Below are 20800 nucleotides of genomic sequence, written 5' to 3' on the forward strand. Positions count from 1 at the left end.
TTTAAGCTTGAAGCTGGACGGGGCGGGAAAGTCTTAGCCAGCAGAACACTGACTTGCCTCCACTATTACATTTGCAGACTTTGCAGACTGGCAGCAACAGTTAGCTGTCTGCTACTAGTTATTGCTCTTCACTGAATAAACGTGGTCAAGGCCGGGACTTGCCGGCCGCAGTATACCCAACCACATCCCCTCAACCTTCGAGAAGCAGTAAGTCACCACGCTTGCACAGCAATCACTATGTCTTCCATTGCTGATCGTGACGACGACAGGTCGTCAACTCTTTCCTTAGCCCTGTCTGAGTCCTCGCTCAACCTTTCCGATCCTTCTCCGAATACAATGCCACTCAAAACCAGCTCAAAGCGGACTATCGAGGAAATCGTCGCAGCTGAAGAGTCAGGTGACGATGATTACGACGACAAGGCACCTGGTCCATCCAAAGCACGGTCACAGAGGTCTAGACATCGCAGTAAGCCTGCTAGGAAGAGGCAGCGAAGAAAGTATGGGAGCGGATCCGAAGAAGGCGACGAGGACGAGAACGATAGCCTACTTTCGGGCTCGTATAGCGAGTCGGAGAAGGAAGAGGAGCCAGTCGAGATGAATGAGCATGGCAGGCCAGTAAGGAAAGCCGCCAAGGCCAGGTTTACATATGAGGAGAGCGACGTCGAAGATGATAACGACCTCGCAGGACAAACTTCTGAGACAGACGAGGAAGAACATGCACCTGCTCTGAGGTCGAAGAAGAGCGTCCCAAAGCTCATCGTAAAGCTCAAAACGGGAACTCCCAGGACTACGCCAGCTGCACCGACACGTAATCTCCAAAAAAGGAGTGGCAGTCACAGTAGCAAACAGCCGCCTACACCTACCTCAGCAACTGCACGTGGAACGAGAAGAAGCAGTCGCATCTCTCATGATGAAGAGGAAACACTAATAGGCCTGTCTAACTCTGGCAAACACGCCGAAGTGGTCAGACCTGGATCAAGGGAGCCCGAGGTTCCTGTACGTCAGTTAAGAGGCGGCAAAGGTCTCAAATATCCTTCCAAGAGTACTATCGATGAGGCTTCACAAGAGGACTCCAATCCACACAATCCCGAAGAAGTACTAGAGATAAAAGCATCCCAGCATGAGATCATGGAAAGCGAATCCCAGACACAAGGCGAAGCGGCAGAAGATATGCCAAAGATAATTTCCGATATTCGGGACGCTGCAAAGGAGTCTGGTAGCGAGGAAGCCATAGAGGATGAAGCTCGCTTTGTACCAGAGTCACAGGAGCTTGTTGAAGACGTTGAGCCGGAGGAAGATGATGACGAGGAGCCTATCCCGCGGGGTCGGGCAACCCGTGCCTCTCAGCGCAAAGCGCAATCTCCTGTCAAAGAACTGGCAGAGAGTAGCCACCGACTACGAAGCCGGCAACTTCGTTCCGAGGCTAGCAAGCGACCATCACGAAGCTCCCAACGTAAGGTCAACGAAGAAAGTAGTGATTTCGAACCTGATGTCGACCATGAGAAAGAGGATGAAATGTCAGCATCAGAACAATCAGAAAATTCCCCACCAAAAGTTCAAGACGATTACGAAAGCAGCAACAGCCGTCGATCCCGCCGAATGCAACGTGGCAAGCGGACAACATCGAGGCAGAGTCCAGTCTCTGATGAAGACGAAGACCTCGCAGATGAGCTCGCTGAATTGAAGTCTGGCGGCCGCAAGCGCAGACCAAGACAGCATGAGATTGTGTATGAACCTCGAAGGACTCGTGGCCCGCGAGGCAACGTTGATTACCGCATACTAAGACCAGAACTCAACGTGCCAATCGATGATGCGGAAGAAGATCAGGCCCCGACACCGTCGAGACGCCGCAATGGAGGGGGAGGCGGTGGTGGAGGTTGGCAACGCAGCCTGTTCTCAACTTATGGTCCCTTTGGCGGTGCAGGAGGACCAGTCCCTATTCTGGGAGGACCTGGAGGTATCGGTGCGGCCGGAGGTGCTGATTCGGACAGCAGCGACGAAGAAGTTATGCAACGACCAAAGCCTGTTGGAGGCACTGTTGGAATGACACCTACCTCCGCATTCGGACCTGGATTTGGCTTGTTTCCTGCTGCGCAAGCTTTGAACGCAGATGCAGCACAAGGTACGACAGGAACACCGGCCAACCTTGGAAAAGTCAAGGATAAACAGGCCCTGGCCGATGCTGATCCACTAGGTGTGGACCAAAATGTGACCTTTGAAGGAGTCGGTGGCCTACAGGGGCACATCGATCAGCTGAAAGAGATGGTAGCACTTCCGCTTCTGTATCCTGAAATCTTTATGCGTTTCAAGATCACACCGCCACGAGGAGTTCTGTTCCATGGACCGCCTGGTACAGGAAAGACCTTGCTTGCCAGAGCCCTGGCTTCGAGCGTAAGCTCTCAAGGAAAGAAAGTCACCTTCTACATGCGGAAAGGCGCCGATGCACTGAGCAAATGGGTGGGCGAAGCTGAGAAGCAGCTGCGGATGCTGTTCGAGGAGGCAAGGAGGACACAGCCAAGTATCATCTTCTTCGATGAAATTGATGGTACGCTGATCATATCTGCCCGCGGTCATGGATGCTAACAAGTAGCAGGTCTTGCGCCAGTACGATCCAGCAAGCAAGAGCAGATCCACGCGTCGATCGTATCGACGCTTCTAGCTCTGATGGACGGCATGGATGGTCGTGGTCAGGTAGTGGTAATTGGTGCCACAAACAGACCTGATTCAGTCGACCCAGCGCTGCGTAGACCTGGTCGTTTTGATCGAGAGTTTTACTTTCCGCTACCTAACACGGAAGCTCGGCGTGCTATATTGGATATTCACACCAGAAATTGGGACCCACCACTCGATCCTGCGATTAAAGACGAGCTTGCCAAGTTGACCAAAGGGTATGGTGGTGCGGACCTCAGAGCCCTCTGCACCGAAGCGGCATTGAACGCCGTGCAGCGACGATACCCACAGATCTACAAATCACAACAGAAGCTACTCATTGATCCGAAGTCCATCCAGGTTCTTCCGAAGGATTTTATGATTTCGGTCGAGAAGATTGTTCCTTCATCTGAGCGCTCCGCTTCTTCTGGAGCTTCGCCTTTACCCTCAGGTATCGAGCCATTGTTGCGCAAGCCATTGAACGTTCTTGAAAGGATCGTTGCAGAGATTATGCCGCAGAAGAAAAAGACCACTGCTCTTGAAGAAGCTCAGTATGAGGATGTTGATTCTAGCTTTGGGCGTGATAAAGTACAGCGAGCGTTCGATGGTTCCCGAGTGTTTCGACCAAGGCTGCTCGTGCGAGGACCTACTGGAATGGGTCAGCAATATCTAGCAGCTGCACTTCTCAACCATTTTGAAGGTCTGCACGTTCAGTCCTTCGAGCTTTCTGTTCTTCTCGGCGATTCCGCTAGCTCACCAGAAGCAACTATGGTCAGACTATTCTCCGAAGTGAAGACGCACAAGCCGAGTGTGATTTACATGCCCAACGTCCAAACCTGGTACACGACCCTGGGTCAGCAGGTCATCTCGACTTTTCTTGGTCTGTTACGGTCGTTACACCCCACAGATCCGATTCTGGTGCTAGGCATATTGGAACAAGAGAAGGATGAGGAGCTGGATCAGGATTTCATCAAACAACTCTTTGGCTACTCCAGGCGCAACTCGTTTGCATTGTCATGCCCTGAACAGTCGGCTCGCCGGGAGTATTTCAAGCCTCTTATGCGATTCGTTGCCATGACTCCTCCCGAGTTCCCGGATCCTTTGAACCGGAAGAAACGAGTGATTGAGGAATTGAGGCCAGCTCCACCAGAAGAACCCAAAGCTGCTCCCCCACCCACCAAGGAGGAACTCAAGATACAGAAGAAGCGTGATCGGCATACCTTGAATATGCTGAAGATCCAACTGCAGCCTATCATGGACCAGATCAGGACCAAATATCGTAAGTTCCGGAGCGGTGTTATTGAAGAACACCAGATTCGCTATCTCTATGATGAGGCCGATCCCGGTACTGTCAGCTCTGACCTTCACACTGAACTTCTCGCTCGCGCGTCTTTCCGACCTTATGAGATTGGCAAAGATGCTCACGACGAACCTGGCCTCCTGGAGACCGGCACTGGCAAGTTCTTCTACAACTTGGACACTGTGACAATCGAGAAGCGATTAAGTAATGGGTACTACAAGCGCCCCAAGGATTTCCTAGCGGATGTCAAGCGGCTTGCAAAGGACGCACGCACAATCGGTGACCAAGAGCGGCTTCTCAAGGCCAATGAGCTGCTCACCAATGTCGAGGTGGATATCGAGGGAATCGAGCTAGGTCAAGCGGCCCTGACTGCCGAGTGTGAAAAGGTGTATCAGAGAGAGCTCATCCGAGAGAAGGAGGCACTTGATAAAGCCAAGAAGACCGCCGAGGAGACTGGAAGCATGCGCCCGCCTCCAGTGGTATGTAACGTTCCACATGGTGGCGCATCCGAACCTTCGTCCGTCAATCCCTCCACTGGTCCCATCACACTTGGCGAGCCAGTGAACGACAGACGTATGCTGTTCCAGAATATCATGCCCATTACGCCTTCACGGCCGCCTCATAACAGTGTGACCACGAATGGTATTCGGCCCATGGCCGCAGGAGGGTCGGATCTGAATGGCTCAGGCTCGCATCATACCATCGATGATCATGACGCAGACGCTGAAGGCGATACCCACATGGCCCAGTCTGGGTCTCGACCCAATTCTCACGAACATAGCATGGAGACACAAATGACAAACACCACTAGCGGCTCCTCCTTTGGACCTTCCGCACAGCCTCGGCCACCTCACTCATACACTGCACCGTCTCAGCAGATGCGTCAAGCTTCTGGTATGAGTGCTCCGTTGTCACAAAAGAGCACCGTTACCCCTATGGCAGCAGGATCTCAAGCCGCCGATTACCAGAACAGCGCCTCGACCACGCAGACCACTAGTGGGAAGAAGAATTCTGGTAGCTCGGGGGAGAGAATGGCATCCCAAGAGATAGGACCGAACCTGTACATGTACGACTACATACGGCCACGGACCGAAGCCACCGAAATACCTGACACCCAACGTGAGCATTGCCGCAACATTCTGTCTGGCAGATCAACAGCTAACACCGAGATAGCAGAATTTCAAAATTCCCAGCATCGTCCCATCTCCATCTATCAACCACTGTCCCAACCTAATTCTCAACCAAGCTCTCACACTCACTCCCAACCTCCTCCTGTACCCCCTTTCGATGCAATATCACGGGCGCGCAGTACAAGCATTCACGCCCTCCTGAACGACGATCACTCCCAGCCATCCAGCATCAATTCTCAACCAACCTCGTCTAACGCAACGACAACCAAGCCGCACAGCCCAGTCGACGCCACCCATCATTCTTCGAACAACACCAACAAAACAACCACAGACCATCAGAAGTCTGCACTAGCCATCGACCACGACTTCGTCACCCACCTTCTCGACGATCTCTCGTCCCGAACCACGGGTTGCAGCGTCGAACAGCTTGAACAGGTCAACAGCGTGCTGATGGATACCGTGTGGAGGACGAGGCTGGAGTGGAATCGTAGTCGGGTTGCAGTGTGGGTGGGGGAGACTTTCAACCGGGTGTTGGAAGACATGGAGGATTGCGGGTGGGAGTTTGGGCCCAGCAGTTGGGGGCGAAGGGGGTGAATAGAACTTCCACCAAGACTGAACCAAGCGCAAGCATAGAGTGGCCATCATGTTGATTCCTGTCTGTTTTTTGGTCTTCGCTGGCTGGAAAGAGGATGGACTACGAAATGAGATCATGCATGGGCAACGAGGGAGCACAGGAGAAAACGGAGCAGGCAGGTCAGGCGTTGGTCAATTAAGCCCCATTGCGGTCACTTGTGCAAACCAGGGAAAGGAACAGGTATTTCCTCTTTCTTGTTCTCGGATCACTTAGCGTAGTTGTACCAAAATTTCAGCTTCCGTCTGCCATTGTGGTTGAGAATTGAAGGTCAGCGACATCGTCTTTTGTTAATGCTTCCTGCACCTTCTTAAGTCTGGCATGCTTTCAGGAGTTTACCTCGACCCTCAGCGATTGCAAAAGGCGAGTAGAGTGGCCTAGAACAGGTCTTCTTCCGGGCTGTTTCACCTCATAGCGTAGGCAGGGAAGCAAAAGCTTCTGAGCTTGGCGAATCTCGAAGTATGGAAAGACGAACAAGATACATTCGTTGACTCATTGTACGGTGGTACAGAATGTGCAGGTGTTGGACCAAAAGGACCGTAAACTCACTGGTGTCTGACAGAACAGACAGCAGGCCACATACCAGTATTGTGGTATTATGGTACTGTGGTATTGTGGTGGTATCATCCATAGGGCTGAAAATCCCTTGGGGCCTTGGCATGCACTCTCGACCACCGCGGAAAGCTCCGCTGCAAGTTCCCCAAAAATGGAGTCAAAAATACACCTGTCCTCTGGGTAGATGCAGGACAACATTGGACTCGAAAAAAGGCACCATGATAGCCGCCACACAACTGCGGTAGTCAATTCAGACAGCCAGGCTCTCACTTCCATCACGCTATTTTGAACATACGACCTCTAGCCTGTGTGGGCAGGCATCGTGGAGAAGACCACTCTCCCTCGGCGCTCCTCTCCTCGGCGCATCCCCCATCCTCTCCTCCTCCATCCCCATCACGATGAACTACCTTTCGCTCCTCATCCCTTTCGCCTACCTAGGCATCCTCCTCACCTCGCTCGCCACATTCTCCTCCTTATACCGCAAGCGAAAAGCTCGTTCGTCTTCCCCCCCAACCCTTTCTCCAATCCCCGGAAAATCAAACGAACCAACTAACCATTTCCCTTTCCCCGTTCCAGAAAAATCCCTAAGCCTGTCCCCCTACTTCCCCGCCCACACCGCGCGGGACATCTACCTGTCGCTGCTGCACCTGAGCGACCACGACGGCTCGGCGGCCAAGGTGCCGGACTCGCTCCTCCGCGCCGCCCTGCTCGCGCGCTGCACCGAGGACATCCACCGCATCGTGCACATCCGCACGCGCAAGCAGGCGCTCAACACGCTGCTGAAACGCGGCTGCGTCGGCGACGAGATCTGGCAGCGCCTGTTGCGCGCCGAGGCCGAGCTCGAGCTCGAGGTCAAGGATTGCGTGCAGGAGGTAAGATATATACAAAAAAAACATCGTCCCTTTCCCCCCCTCCTGCTCTCATAAACTCGGCGGCTGTAGCTGAATTTTTTTTCTCTTTTTTTTCTTTTCCCCGTATTGACCCGCGGCTCAGGCAAACGCATTCTCGCCCAACTGGGGGACCACGATCTTCCAATCCGCCAACGAGATGGCGAACAATGACATGTTGAAGCAGCGGCTCGAGGGCATCTTTGCGAGCCTGCCCGCCGAGAAGAGGGAGTGGGAGCGCCGACGCCAGAGGATGAGGGAGGGCTTTTTGAGGGAGTTAGAGGCCGGCGCGGAGAAAGGCACCGCGGCAGAGAGCAGGAAGGAGTCGCTTGCTGCGACGGCGGCGGCTGGGAGGGGGAGTAGTGATGAGGATGCGGTCCTCGTCGAGAAGGGTGGCGAGGCTGCCGCTTCGTCGAATATTGGCGCAGGAGGGGGAGGTGGTGCTGGAGGGGGAGGGAAGGGCAAGAAGAAGAAAGGGAAGAAATAAGTTTGAGATCTTGGTGGGTGGGATGAGGCTGCGGAGAGCAGAGCCTGCATTTACATAACCGTACCTGTGTTCGGCATTCGTGGGCGTGCATGCAGTAGCTGTAAGTAGGACGAATACGGAGTGAGAAAGAGAGAGAGACCATGAGAGATGAGATGAGATTGAAGATCTCTACTATGAGGAGTACAAGCTTCACTCCTTCTTCCTTTCTCTTTCCTACTACGTAGCATACATGATAAGTAGATACCACATCCGTCCTTCCATGCATGTCATCAACCTTCCTCCAGGTATATGCATCGTACCCACCCTCACACTCACACCCACGCCCTGTCTTGCGCTATGCACCGCTTCATTCCTCCTTCCCACCGGCAATAAATCCTGTGCAATCACATCCGAGCGGGGCAGATGCTGCAAGTGGAGCATCCACCACCTGAAGCCTTGATGACCGCCGTCCACGTGCCCGCGATGCAGGTAGGGGACAGTACCAGGCCGGGCGCGGTCAGCACGATCCTCGGGGACGACTGGCGAGGGCATCTCGCTGGCTGTATCCGTTCATCGGGTACTGACCGTCTCTCTGGTGTGGCGTCGCAGTAATATTCTGACTGGGTGTCTAATCGACACATCTCAACCGGGAACGATGATGACCCGTGTGCCACACAGGTGTGTAGCTCTTGCGTGGCGCAGAGGGCATAGTGTGCCCAACGGGGCGACGATGAGAAAAAAATCCTTGTTGCCAAGAAAGCCCTTTCTTAGACCCGCGGGGCCTCATGTCCATTACATGAAGTCCTCACGTACATAAAAAGCTTTTCACTCCTCAACGCGAAAATCCACCGCATCAATATTCACGCCCATATGTGCCGCTATATGTTGCATCCTATTTACCAGACTGCCTGTGTTTTCCTTGGTCAGTCTCTTCAGGAAGACCACCAGAAGATCGGAGAGGACGTCGAGCTGGAATTGCTTCTGGGTCGTCTCGTCCAGTCTTTCAGGGTCCAGTCCCTTAGCCTTCAGAGCGATGATGCGCTGGTCCGTGACGATCTGCAAAATGTTGTTGACCGCCGACAGAGCAGTTCTCATGGTCGACGTCTTCCGCCTGACGCCACGAGATAGCGAGTCGGGTGGGAGGAGATGCGCGAGCTGGATGACGATGATGCGGGTGGTGTCGCTGTCGGGATACTCCTGGAAGAGCTGCACCAGGCCATACAGGGCACAGAGTGTGCCTGGCAGGTCCTGGCTCAGGCAAAAGACGCGGATGATTTGGTTGTGTAGGTCTCGGGAGAATTCTTGTTTGGTGCGGATTAGCTGTGCCTCCGGTAGCTGCGACATCCAGGTGGGCATGCGCTTAAACAAGCGTCGAGCGGTGGGAAAGTCGTCGTATTGAGCAGATCGGCTGGGATCCCATTGCAATTTTGCAGAGTCCCATAGACAGGCGAATGTCTCGAGGTCGGGCTGGACGTGACGTTGCATGTTGAGGTACAGGGACCACACCTTCTCAAGGTTCTTCGCGCGTAAAGCTGCATAGAGCCAATGGTTCCAGATATAGACATTTGGGGCAATCAAGGCTTCTTCGGTCATCACCTTCGTCACATTTTCGGCCAGGTCGAGTTGACAACGACGAGTATAATGAAGTAGTAAAATAGAGAATGTTTCAATGGTAGCGGGGGGTATAGGACGATTGGCATAGCTGACCACGTCTTTGTTCTTCAAGTTCATGGCTCGATTGCGCACGAAGTCGATTCGAGCGTTAACCATAGACCAGGCCATCTGCTCTGCTTGATTCCTAGCTTCATCGGACCCGTCACGTAGCCATGCGCCTACAATGCCGTTCAAATGCTTTGCGTCCGGTTTGATGCCTCGCTCGTACATAAGCTCCACTACCTTAGCAGCGGCATCCACTTGTCCATGGCCGAGAAGTCCCTTGATCCAGAATGCAAAGAAAAACTTATTTTGCAAGAACCGTGGCAGCATCGTCAACGCATTCAGGGAAACCCTGCTGACTTCATCTGCATTGATTGCAGAGGATTGAAACTCTCCTACTTTGCTGGCAAGACGTTGAAACGTGTGAAAAGAGTCATACTCACCACGGTTGATTCTGCGGACCGCCGTATCCTTGAAGACAGCTAGCGCCATATTGGACTGACCGTGCTTGAGCAGCGTGGCTGAGATTTTTTCATAATCCTCCATGTTGACTTCTGTACCAGACTTCTGGCTGAAATGTAGATAAGATGCCCAGGCCTTCTCCAAACAGTTCGCTGTGCCATTTCGTGCCCATGAATCTATCACGGGTACTAGTATACCTGGGTCCGCCAAAGAGCCCTCGAGACATTGCAATGCAATGGTTTCAGCTTCTCCAGGCTGATCATTGTCGCTGTAGAGTTGCACACCGAGCGCCCAAAACTGTTTAGCCACTTGAGCATTACGTCCCAAGGAGTTTCGATTCTCATTCCAGCATTGAATAGCAGTTTCCAGGTATTTCTCCACACGCAGACATTCCAGATAGACCAGGGTTTGCTGCGGAGAAAGGGGTGTAGAAGACTGGGAGAGCATGTCTTTGGCTAATCGAAGCACCTTTTTAGTCCCATATCTGTGAGATAGATCCGCTTGTGTTTGCCACAGTACATCCCAAACCTGGGGAGGCACCGTCGATGGAAAGTTCTGAATATTGTAACAGCATCGTCGATACGATCTCCAAAGCAATATCTTGGTATTCGCGTTCACTACCGGTGTATTCACAGCTTCTTCGAGAACGGAGTTGAAGTTCCGGACATATGCCTGATGTTCATCTGTGTATTGGAGGATGACCTTTGGCGGCGGGTCGCCACCAAAGTCGTCAGCCTCTGAGTCCTGCGCTTCGATCAGCCGGTCGAGCTCTTCGGGATTAAAATCATCGGGATCATGTAACCCTCCTGTCAGGTCCTTGCCCAAAGCTTTAAGCGCCATCTTACGTTCATTAGGCGGCAGCGATTGCATGAATTCGCTGTTCGGTCCAAAGGGCCCTTCTCTTAACACTGCAAGCTCTTTCTCCAAGCTTTCGAGTTGTGACCTCAAATACTCCCCCGTCACCTCCAGTTCTTCTTTGGGGTTTACAGCCACTCTGCTCTTCTTGTTTGTTCCTATCTGCTCAAATTCATGCACCACGACATCATTGTTTTGCTCGTTGTTTTGTTGATTAGCAAGTGGATGCTGCACAACGTCGTCATTTGCTTTTTGGGCGTTCCGGCGCCACAGAACATCGTCGTTTGATTCTGGCGGGTACTGGGGCTGCACAGTATCGCCATTCTGTCTTCTGGCGTACGGGCGCTGCACAATCTCATCGTTTGGTTTCTTGGCGTATTGACGTTGGTGGGCCTGAGCAGGCAGCCAAAGCCTTGGAAAGCATGGACGATGGCCAAGGTGAAGGGCGGAAGGGAAGAACTGTTGGTGCCATCGCCTCGAGTGTTCACATATCCTGCGCATGTATAATTTGCCAGGTGAAGACAACACGTAGGTTCCCTGGTGAGGCTGCTGCTACATACGTAGTACGCACACTGCGAAGAAAAAAAGTTGGAGGAGGGAGCTTCTGCAGATCTGCAATGACCCTTTCCAGTTTAGCGTGGTCCTCCGCGTCTCGAACTTCGCGCGTCGCCAAATCAAAGTGGTTTGCAAGACAGGATGTCAACCACTGATGATGGGTTCCGAGGAGATGTTTACCCAGAAGACATACACGAGGAGACAGCCCATCAGGTAAATTTCTGTTTTTCGGTCTATGTGTATCTGCGGCTGATGACGGGGAACAGAGTTGCTACCTCTACCTCCCTCGGACGGCAGACGGTGGCCAACGCCCATCAAAGAGGCGGAAAACTGCGCATATAGCTACAGACTCCGAGGCTCATGCGGAAATCTTCCCTGCTCTTCTAAGTGGGCAGGAGAATGTGCAACATGCCAAACGCCGTCGGATTACCTTTCAGAAATGCTGGGCAGAGCAAAAGAGCCGAGTTGCTCACTTACTCGAACCAGCAGACAATGCCTTCTTGGGCGAAGTCGTCCAGTTCGTGAAGGAGGCACCCACATTGCCCGATCGAGGGAGACTCCGGACAGGCCTCATATTGTGCGGACCTAAGGCAGGGTCCCAGACAAGCCTGCTAGAACGATGGAATTCAACATATTCGCAGTCTTCTTCTGCGATTGTAGTTAGCCTCAATCCAACCCAGGCTGCCAACTTGATCACAGCACTCAAAAACCTTATCCGTGCAGCTATTACCCAGGTGGATGGTCTGGATGGCTATCAGACATTTTTGAATGAACGCAAGCGCAGAATACCCATGAATTACGATCTTGAGCTGTTACAGGAATTTGTGGCCTCAAGAAGCGTGCAGAGGTGCGTCTTGTACTTGACAGATATCGAGGCGTTCGATATGCTTCTGCTCACGGATCTGATCTCGGTGGTAAGTGCTTGGAAAGATCGTATCCCATTCGTCTTGCTGCTCGGCCTGTCTACTACTGTGGACCTGTTTGAGGCGCGCCTTTCCAGATCCACCATTCGTCTCCTTGATTGCAGACTATTTGATGCATCAGTCAGAGCCGATCCATGCGCCGAGATATATCAAAGTCTTAATGCCATGTCCAATGTGTCCGGTATCTCACTCGGACCTGACGTTAGCAGCATTTTATTCGAAATGTCGAGAGAACAAGACGCGGGCGTTGCCAGCTTCGATCGAGCCATCAAACACACAATCATGTCTCACTTTTTCGCCAACGCGCTCTCGATATTGCTGGAGCCAGATACTGAGGACCTCAATGCCCATCCAGAACTCTGCGAAGCCATCCGCTGCACTGACTCTTTCCGAGCACATGCGGAAGAGATACTCGACAAGGGCGATCTAAAGACTGTCAGAGGTTTGCTTAACGACGATAGACTTCTACTTGGGGCTGCCCGAGAAGCCGTCCGAAATGGAAGAGAGACGATGTCCAGGCACCACGCAGCACTCGAGCTGTTTGAGGCGGTATCTAAAGTGGTCAAGCCGTCAGAGACACCACAAGATTCCTTCTTTATCCAAGTTCAAGCTTTATCTGGATCCTCATTTCTTGACTCTCCTCTATATACAGACCTCATTTCAAAAATCACAATTCTACCCTCCAATGACATGCGCAAGATGCTCGACGCAATCCAGCAACAACACAGCTCTCCCGGACTCGACGCCACCATCCTCCTAGAAAGGCTCGACCACGTAATTCCACCAGACTCCACCAAAGGCCCCCTTCGTACCGCCTACGACCCAAGGCACACCACAACCAGCACCACCGTAACCAACAACAAAGTCTCCCTGTCCAAACACGGTCCCAAACTCTCAGCCAAGGAAACCGAATACACCCGCCTCGTCGACCAAATCACCAACACCCTAACCTCCTACTTCGAGACCCACATTGTAAACCCCGTCACCCTCTTCATGCACGAGGCTTTTGTCTACAATCTCAAATCCCCACTAGCTACCGTCTTCACACCGCGTCCGCGCTATGCTGCAGAGCGTGCGCTCTCGATGCCGTATGACTATCTGGGCTGCGAATGCTGCGAGGGAGATGCCTCGACGAGGGGTGGTGGGCGGGGTCAGATCCTAGCCACGCAGCCACCGACCAGTATCCTGTGGCAGCTGTGGTGTGAGGCTGGCGGGATCGTGAATGTGAGGGATTTGTGGGAGGCGTTTAGGGCTATTGTTATCGATCGTAAAGAGAGGGAAGATGGTGGGAAGGAGGAGGAGGAAGAAAGAGAGGAGGAAATCCAGGGCAACAATGGTGAGAAGGATGTAGCGGAGGAGACTGGGGTGGTAGATGAGAGAATGGCCCTGGCGCTCTTTTATCGCGGTCTGGCTGAGCTGAGGATGATGGGCTTTGTGAAGCCGACGAAGAGAAAAGCGGATTGCTTGGCTAAGACGGCTTGGAGGGGGTTGTGATTATGGAAATAGCACAAATTCAAAGTAAACCAGGATATGTCCAGGAAGAAAAGGGTCTGATTGGGCAGCAATGCCGTGTGTATGCTGTCGTGGCGGGGTATCTCAAGTGGATATCATCAAACGCCTTCGCTTATGCTGCCATTTTGCGTGTCGTGAGGGAGTCAGCTTCTGAAACCTGCTCCTTGAATTGTGTTACGCGTGATCATCTGCGCCAGCAAGCGGAGGAGGGGCGCTGTATCTCGTCACACACGCCCCAAGTTCATCGTCAACCACTGCCAGACGCTACTCATCCTCCCAGAGTGCTGTGCGCTAGACTGCTGTTGCACTCGCGAATTCATATCCCTCACCTCCTGCAACGCCAGCGCCAGTAGCTCCTCCTCCCTCTCCTCTTCCTCGTCCATCCTCGCCTGTCTCGCCTCGACTGCTGTATCCGTCGCATCCGGCGCAGCCCCTACTGCAGATGCAGATGCAGATCCAGCTCCCAGTCCTACATTCGAAGGCTGCCGTTGGAAGATATTGTCCTGTGTCAGCGGCGCGTCACCCTCACTGTACACCGCCGCTTCCCTTCTCCGTTGCCGCACCGCGCGTTCGGCCTGGTTGCTGGACGGGTGGCTTTATGCATTCCTAGTTAAAAATATAACCGGAATCAGCTAAGGCATGGCGACGGAAGATCGAACAACACCGGCCGTGTCTTCACCGTCTGCCATGAACACATCCTCCATGTCGACTTCTGCGGCACGAGCCCGTCAGGCCGTGTTTACGTAGCTGCTTCAGACCTTCGGGCTGGCGGGTGATGATGGTGATGATGGCGGCCATGAACGGGTCGTCCGGTCCGAAGGACTTGGTTTTGAAGAGCTTGATTACTTCTTGGCGGCGGGCGCCGTTCGAGGGTAGAGCGCAGGGGGGAAGGGGTAGTGCTTGAGCCATTTGCTGATGAGGCCGGCGGAGAGGGCGGTTGGGAGGGTTTGGTCAGTAAGAAGTTCGCGGAGGATGCGGAGGGCTACGGTCTCCGAGGGGGGTCGGTTGTGCGGGAGGAGAGGGGAGGACTTGGTGGGGTTGTGTGCTTGCGATGGTGGACCATGTGAGTGGAGGGGGAGAAGGTTGGAGAGACAGTCGACGATGGCGGCGAATGTGGAGGGATCGGACATAAAGTGTTGCCTGATCTCGAGGCTGGCGATCAGACTCGGGTCAGACAGTAGAAACCACAGCGCATGCAGAGCCTGGTCTCTTTTTGTGGAGTGCTTGCTCGCCAGATCACGCAGGAGCAGCTTGCGCGTGGCGTCTTTGATGGATCGCTCGGCTATGATCTTTACGGCGGAGGCGCGTAACTTGTAGCTTGGTGCAGCGACGAGCTTCTTGAGAGTGTTGAGCTTGAGAGCGTCCTCGGCATCCTCACAAGGTCCTTTGCTTGGTTTGTCCTCATGCTTGACTTGGGTGATAGTGCGGATGTATTTTAAATAGTAGGGGATTGCGTTGGCGGCTACCAGTAGACCGCTTGCCAGTACTATACACAGCAGTCTATCGTCAGCATGTAGCGGCATTTCATCTTCCAGAGGTATCTCCTATCACTCATCCATCCTTCAAGATATAGGGAAGCTGGAGACCTGATGCTGGCTTCCCTACGAGTCCGAGTGGATAAGCCTCAGGGATACTGTCCATTGCGGAAGTCTTGCGAAGTCTTGCGAATCCTTGGCGTTACACTCGAATTGCTGGCGCTGTACTAGTACTAGTAGTACAGGGCAGAATCTAGAGTCTTGGTATTCATCACGTCCACCGCTGCTACATCACCAGAGCCAGATCAAATATCTACAATAGAAAAATATGTATTTGCCTTTAACATTAATAGTGTCCTCATCCGTAGTGGGGTAGTGATTCCTGAAGCTATCGAGGCGATGAAATTATTGAATAGACAAAACGAAAGTGTATATAACGTTCGAAGCTCTCATATACCAAAGCATTCGACTTGATTTATTCGACTCAATTTGATTAAATGGAACGCACAGTCCGTATACAGGAATCGACCTGTTCAGTCAATCCACTCCTCCCCTAGCCCAAGCATCACCACTGCTACCTCGCCATTCCTTGGGCAGAGCAGCGCACCCTCGCCGTCAAACCGCCCATTAAGATATGTGTTCAATGCCAGGGGTCAAGTCTTAGATTGCACATAGGGCCAGATGGAGTCGTGAGGGAGCTGGAAAGCCCGATTGATGAGCTGAATCCCTCGGCAGATCAATACGATAAAATCTTTGCCCTTACTGCAGCTCATTCTCAGTTGACCTGACGAGTGCCGCTTTGACAGGTGAGCATAGGTGAGCACGAAAGAACACAAGTAAGCAAAATGAGAAGAGATAGCTTTCTTGTAGTAGCGCTTGACCTGACCTCCCTTATGGTGAGCACTCTTAGAAAGACACATCTATCTTATCATCTCTTTAATCCAGACTCACCGTCAAGCTCAATTGAATAGTTGAAAAGTGCTGTAAGCTTGGATCTCTTCCTGCAGTTGGAATACTACTAGGCCAATGGCCACACGTTGTTGCGACTGCAATTGATTAGCCCTCTCCTCCAGAGATAGATTCTGCAGATAGAATACATTAATTCATCCACTTCATCAAATGGGTCACATGCTACCATAATTGCAATCTTAGAAGCTTATTGATAACTTTTAGGACTTAGGCATGATGGTAAATGATCCTAGAAAGAAAGATCAAGTTCTTAAGAGCAAGAAAAGCCACCATATTCTGTGACCACGATTTAACTCGTCAGAACTGTAAGCCTGATCCTAGAATAAAGTCGGACCTAAGTTTGACCACTGTGCCACGGCTTTGACGCCTGCCTTGTGTAATTATATAGCTGGGGTCCTTCATACTGAGGCTGAGTGTTGCTCGTATGTTGCTGCGAATAAAGGTAGGCGTCGTGATCATTCTCGTATCCTACATGGGTCGAATCGTTGCTCATTGTATCAGGATATGTAGCAGGCGCAGCGGACGCTGAGTAGTCCTGTTGTTCATTTTGTGATAATTGTGAAGCTGGGAATTGTTCATACGCGGCTGGTGAAGAATAATAGAGTTGTCGAGCCTGGAGAATGGGATTGGTTACGGACGTATCAGAATCCGGATATGGCGCATGAGCGTATTGCTGCTGGTGATGAAATCCTCCTTGAACGTTGTTGTGGTAGGATTGTTGCGGATAGCCATCCGCCCTACACCGCATAAGGACCTGGCAATGAAGGAGGTGATGTTATGCTCAAGTTCTCCAACGAAGTCAAGACGCTCTGGGGGGTTGCAGCTGGTGGTATAGGAATTTGCGATGGACCCCCCATTTGCGGGGGGCCAGGCGTAGACATTGTATATGGTTCCTGGTGAAAGTCATGAGATGAATGTGCTCGCGGCTGCTGTTCGTTCCATGGATGCTGAGTCGAGAAGCCAACTTCTGACGGATATCCCAGAGGCTGGAGGTAAATGTTTGCGTCCTGCTGATGAACCGGAATGGCGTACGCTTGGTGAGCTCCCGATGTCGGGACCACAAGAGATGCAGGTGGAGGAGCAAGCGTTTTGAACAGTTCCCCACATTCCGGATTCGTGTGGTCTCTGAGCATTTCGTAAGGCGTTACACCCTTTGCATCAGGCCGGTACAGATCTGCCCCTCTCTCAATAAGGAGACGGAGCCCTTCCACCTCACACATAGAGTCGTAGTCGATCGCCACGTGTAGGGCTGTTCTGTTTTCGTCGTTTGTAGCGTGTATATCTGCTTTATACTCTAGTAAGAGACGGATGATCTCAGTGTCGCACCCCCAAGTTGAAAGTAGCGCCATCTGTAATGGTGGCAAGCCTCCATGATATCGGGCGTTGCTATCTGCGCCGTTCTCCAGCAGAACTCGAATAACATCCAGTTCATGACTAAGATGAGGTTGAAGTGCTTTATGTAAAGGCGTCCAGCCTTCACGGTCCATCGTGTTGGCACCCACTCCGTGATCCAGTAGATACTTGATTACTTCTATATCATCATCGCATGCAGCGAAATGAAGAGCTGTTTCTCCCTTGACATTTCTTGCCGTGATGTCGACCCCCAGCTTATGGAGTCTTTGCACGAGTAAAAGACCAAGGCCACCATCGGCTGCAGCATGAAGCACAGTCCATCCTTGATTTGTCACACCCGAAACATCTGCTCCGTAGTTAAGCATATTAGTCACCGACTCATCATCGCCAGTGTTAGCTGCGCAGTACAGCGGTGTCAGTCCACTGGTAGTCCTAGTATTTACTTCAGCGTTATTTTCGAGAAGAAGACTGACAAGGTCTGGTTGGCCACTGGTAGCGGCAATATGAAGCAGTGTCTCACCGTCCTCGATGGGCTCCTCAAGTGTCTGCCCATCTTCTGGAAAATCGAAAGCATAGACAATCAATGGGGACAACTGGTGGAACATCGTTCGAATTTCATACGCTGTAGGCATAGTTGTATTTGCATTGGCCCCTCGATTCAGGAAAAGTCGAACAATCTCCACGTCACCTCGCTGAGCAGCCAGTAGAATGAGCGGTACTCCAGCCTCTGTGTGAGGAGCTCCTCGGTCCAGCAATAGCTCTACGACGTCAACATGACCCTTGTAGATGGCGTATGTGCAGGGTTGTGTATTCTTTCCGTCCGCTTCTTCAAGATCTACGCTAAGCAAATCCTTGTGATCAAGATATTGCAGGATCGACAAAGAGCCTGTGTATGCGGCAATATGCACAAGAGGCAGTGGCTTGGGTGGCTGGTAGTAATATTCTGAAACTTGCAAAGATCTGTAAGCATCCCACCAGGCATCTCTCTGAGGAGACGAAGACAGAGAGTCGAAAAAGTCCCACCTAAACACTTCATCTTCTGATATAACAGTCTGCAAGTGGTCAATCAGAAAGTTGATGCAATAGTCGAGAAACGGGTACGCTTTCATGCGAGCGTTCAAGAAGGCTCTGAGGACCTCGCCAGTACTTTGGTCTGGGTCAGAAGCTGGGTTGTGGAAGGCATGATCGTCCAAGCACCCGCCATAAAGGTACGCCATTAGAGTGTTGGAAATCTTGGATTGTACAGATTCGTGTTCAATATAGAACATGCTTAATAGGGTTTCGTACTTCAGGCTCCATTGCTTGTTCTGACTTAGAAGCTCGGGAATCGATTCATGAACAAAGGAAACCGTGTTGTCGGTGACGTTGATCTTCAGAAGATCTTCACAATCTTTGATAATTTCGCTCAATGCGTCCACTTTGACCTGGCCCATCGATGAATACGAATCGTCGAGACTGAGAGCTTCAGCTAGCTCACTGAGTTTCAAGGGACGTTGTGCACCATAAATCCAGCGCATGATTGCGGCGCAACGCTGCTTCCAATCATCGGGGATGCTGTTTAGAGCTTGAAGATAGATATCACCAAGGCCTTTGGGACGCCAATTCAGTTGTTGTCTCAGAGTGCTAAGATCTGTTTTCCTTATTTGCTGTGTTTTGTGTTTGATCCATAAAAATGATCGAGGACCTTCGGCAGGGCCATCTGTAAGAACTCTTCTAATGTTGTCGCAGATGAAATCGTCATATCCCCGGTTCCTGGCTAGTTCAGCCACCTTATATTCGATGTACGCTCGCAGACCACTAGGATAGTGTTCGGAATTGGTAAGAAGGAGATAAGGAATATCACTTAGGTCGTCATTTAGCTCTTCAGGCGTGTCTCGGGCAAGGACCATAAGGTTGATGATTGAGGCACCACAAGAGGGTGGCGGGCCTTTATTAGGCATGAAGTGATCTATGAATTTCTTCAACAATAATTCCAATGACTTTTTGTCGCATTTCTCGGTGCCGTCAACTATAACAACCAGTCTTCTGACCGGCAGAACTCTGATCATAAACTGGAAGACTCTCCACAAAGTCTCGAGAACAAACATTTTGTCCTTCTTTTCGCGGTAAGCCTTGAGAAGAATCTCTCGCAAGCCTTGGATCTCTTTTCTCTCTCTGTCCACTTCCTTTTGAGCTCGCCCCGTGGTATCAGGACCCTTATCACGAACCAGCTGATAGAGAAATCCACGTAAGATTCCAACAGCGCTGTTTCGCTCACGATCATCCCCGTCACAGAAGTAATATAGTACAGTGCAGTCCTTCGGGTTTTCACGTTCGAAATGCTTGCTGAGATAAACTGAGAGCATAGTCTTGCCAGAACCTTCTGGGCCACAGAGCCATAAAGGCTGTGGCGGGTTTTTCGGATTATTCCATTGCCTGTAGCATGGTTCGGCTTGAATCCAATCACAGCTGTCCGGCACTTCTATGCCCTTTTCAGTTGTATATCCATTTCGGTCATCTAGAGGATCTCTCAAGAGTAGTGCCTGTTGACATTCGTCCCACTTCTCATGAAATTGTGATGATTGAGTGAGTCCAGGAGCTGCGCTCGATCAGTCAGCGCTTAGAAATACTTTGCACATAATGTTGTGCAGTAAAATGCTTACTTGTGTAGCCTGTTGCTTGTCAGCGATTGAAGGACTCAGATTCTGGCTCAACCCATACTGATATTGATATTTTCGGCCTGCATGTTGCCCTGCTGAACATATCCACCTCCGGACGAGACAGTGGCAGACCAGGCGTAGTCATCGCCATATGTCGGTCCACGGTCCATCGTGACGAGGTACTATGTTAGGAGATTTGTAGTATTTCCGTGCCCCTATCACCTGCTTCAATTCTGCACACGTCGGTAATGACACCAGCTTATTGAATCCATAAGTAGTATCTGATAGCCAGTCTCCGTTTGTGAGCTGTTATCTATGTTCCGCGACGCATTTATGACAGAAACAATGCTGTCTCTGAAAAGAATGGCGATTTGTTGTCGTCCGCGAGAAGCAAAATGGATGGACCACTCCACCAGAGCTCCAGCCTGTGGCTCGGATCAGAGCCTTCCATCTTGAGACATAGGCGAGCCCAGCTTTTCCCGAAAGATAAATTCGCCACATTTGGGACGGGAGCCAATGTAATGGAGTGGAGCAATGGGTACAAGAGCCACTGATGGATTGGTAATCGTGCAGCGCCGAATTAGCTGACTGGTGGCTATCAGGGATGCCATAATCATATTCGGGCGTGACAGGCGATCAATAAATCAGCACCATCAAATGTGTTATTGCTGTCGCTGGTCACCAAATCTGACAATGAAACTTCTAGCAACGTTTCATTATTTTAACAGGGTCGAACTATTCTGATAAAACTAAGTTAGGTCTCTTGGTTTAAGCTGCTGCTTA

General features: G+C 51.5%; 7 protein-coding genes across 7 annotated transcripts; 3 read left to right on the forward strand and 4 right to left on the reverse strand.

The window, feature by feature from the left end:
• Positions 1–237: 237 nt before the first annotated feature.
• On the forward strand, positions 238–5673 carry EPUS_03918 (uncharacterized protein; the record flags this gene model as incomplete). Its single annotated transcript, XM_007801673.1, has 2 exons — positions 238–2545; positions 2594–5673. The coding sequence occupies 2 exons, from the start codon at positions 238–240 to the stop codon at positions 5671–5673; spliced, it is 5388 nt and encodes a 1795-aa protein (XP_007799864.1).
• A 990-nt stretch (positions 5674–6663) lies between these two features.
• Positions 6664–7639, forward strand: EPUS_03919 (uncharacterized protein; the record flags this gene model as incomplete). Its single annotated transcript, XM_007801674.1, has 2 exons — positions 6664–7137; positions 7259–7639. 2 exons carry the CDS (start codon positions 6664–6666, stop codon positions 7637–7639), a joined length of 855 nt encoding a protein of 284 aa, XP_007799865.1.
• An 804-nt stretch (positions 7640–8443) lies between these two features.
• EPUS_03920 (uncharacterized protein) lies at positions 8444–11092 on the reverse strand (the record flags this gene model as incomplete). Its single annotated transcript, XM_007801675.1, has 1 exon — positions 8444–11092. The coding sequence occupies one exon, from the start codon at positions 11090–11092 to the stop codon at positions 8444–8446; it is 2649 nt and encodes an 882-aa protein (XP_007799866.1).
• A 195-nt stretch (positions 11093–11287) lies between these two features.
• Positions 11288–13563, forward strand: EPUS_03921 (uncharacterized protein; the record flags this gene model as incomplete). Its single annotated transcript, XM_007801676.1, has 2 exons — positions 11288–11359; positions 11413–13563. 2 exons carry the CDS (start codon positions 11288–11290, stop codon positions 13561–13563), a joined length of 2223 nt encoding a protein of 740 aa, XP_007799867.1.
• A 242-nt stretch (positions 13564–13805) lies between these two features.
• EPUS_03922 (uncharacterized protein) lies at positions 13806–14379 on the reverse strand (the record flags this gene model as incomplete). The annotated part of the gene is made up of 2 exons (XM_007801677.1): positions 13806–14175; positions 14261–14379. The coding sequence occupies 2 exons, from the start codon at positions 14377–14379 to the stop codon at positions 13806–13808; spliced, it is 489 nt and encodes a 162-aa protein (XP_007799868.1).
• Positions 14380–14423: 44 nt separating this feature from the next.
• Positions 14424–15104, reverse strand: EPUS_03923 (uncharacterized protein; the record flags this gene model as incomplete). Its single annotated transcript, XM_007801678.1, has 1 exon — positions 14424–15104. The coding sequence occupies one exon, from the start codon at positions 15102–15104 to the stop codon at positions 14424–14426; it is 681 nt and encodes a 226-aa protein (XP_007799869.1).
• A 1658-nt stretch (positions 15105–16762) lies between these two features.
• EPUS_03924 (uncharacterized protein) lies at positions 16763–20187 on the reverse strand (the record flags this gene model as incomplete). Its single annotated transcript, XM_007801679.1, has 3 exons — positions 16763–19956; positions 20021–20029; positions 20079–20187. The coding sequence occupies 3 exons, from the start codon at positions 20185–20187 to the stop codon at positions 16763–16765; spliced, it is 3312 nt and encodes a 1103-aa protein (XP_007799870.1).
• Between the last annotated feature and the right edge of the window lie 613 nt (positions 20188–20800).

The sequence above is a fragment of the Endocarpon pusillum genome, assembly GCF_000464535.1.
Source record: "Endocarpon pusillum Z07020 unplaced genomic scaffold scaffold1323, whole genome shotgun sequence".
Taxonomy (NCBI): domain Eukaryota; kingdom Fungi; phylum Ascomycota; class Eurotiomycetes; order Verrucariales; family Verrucariaceae; genus Endocarpon; species Endocarpon pusillum.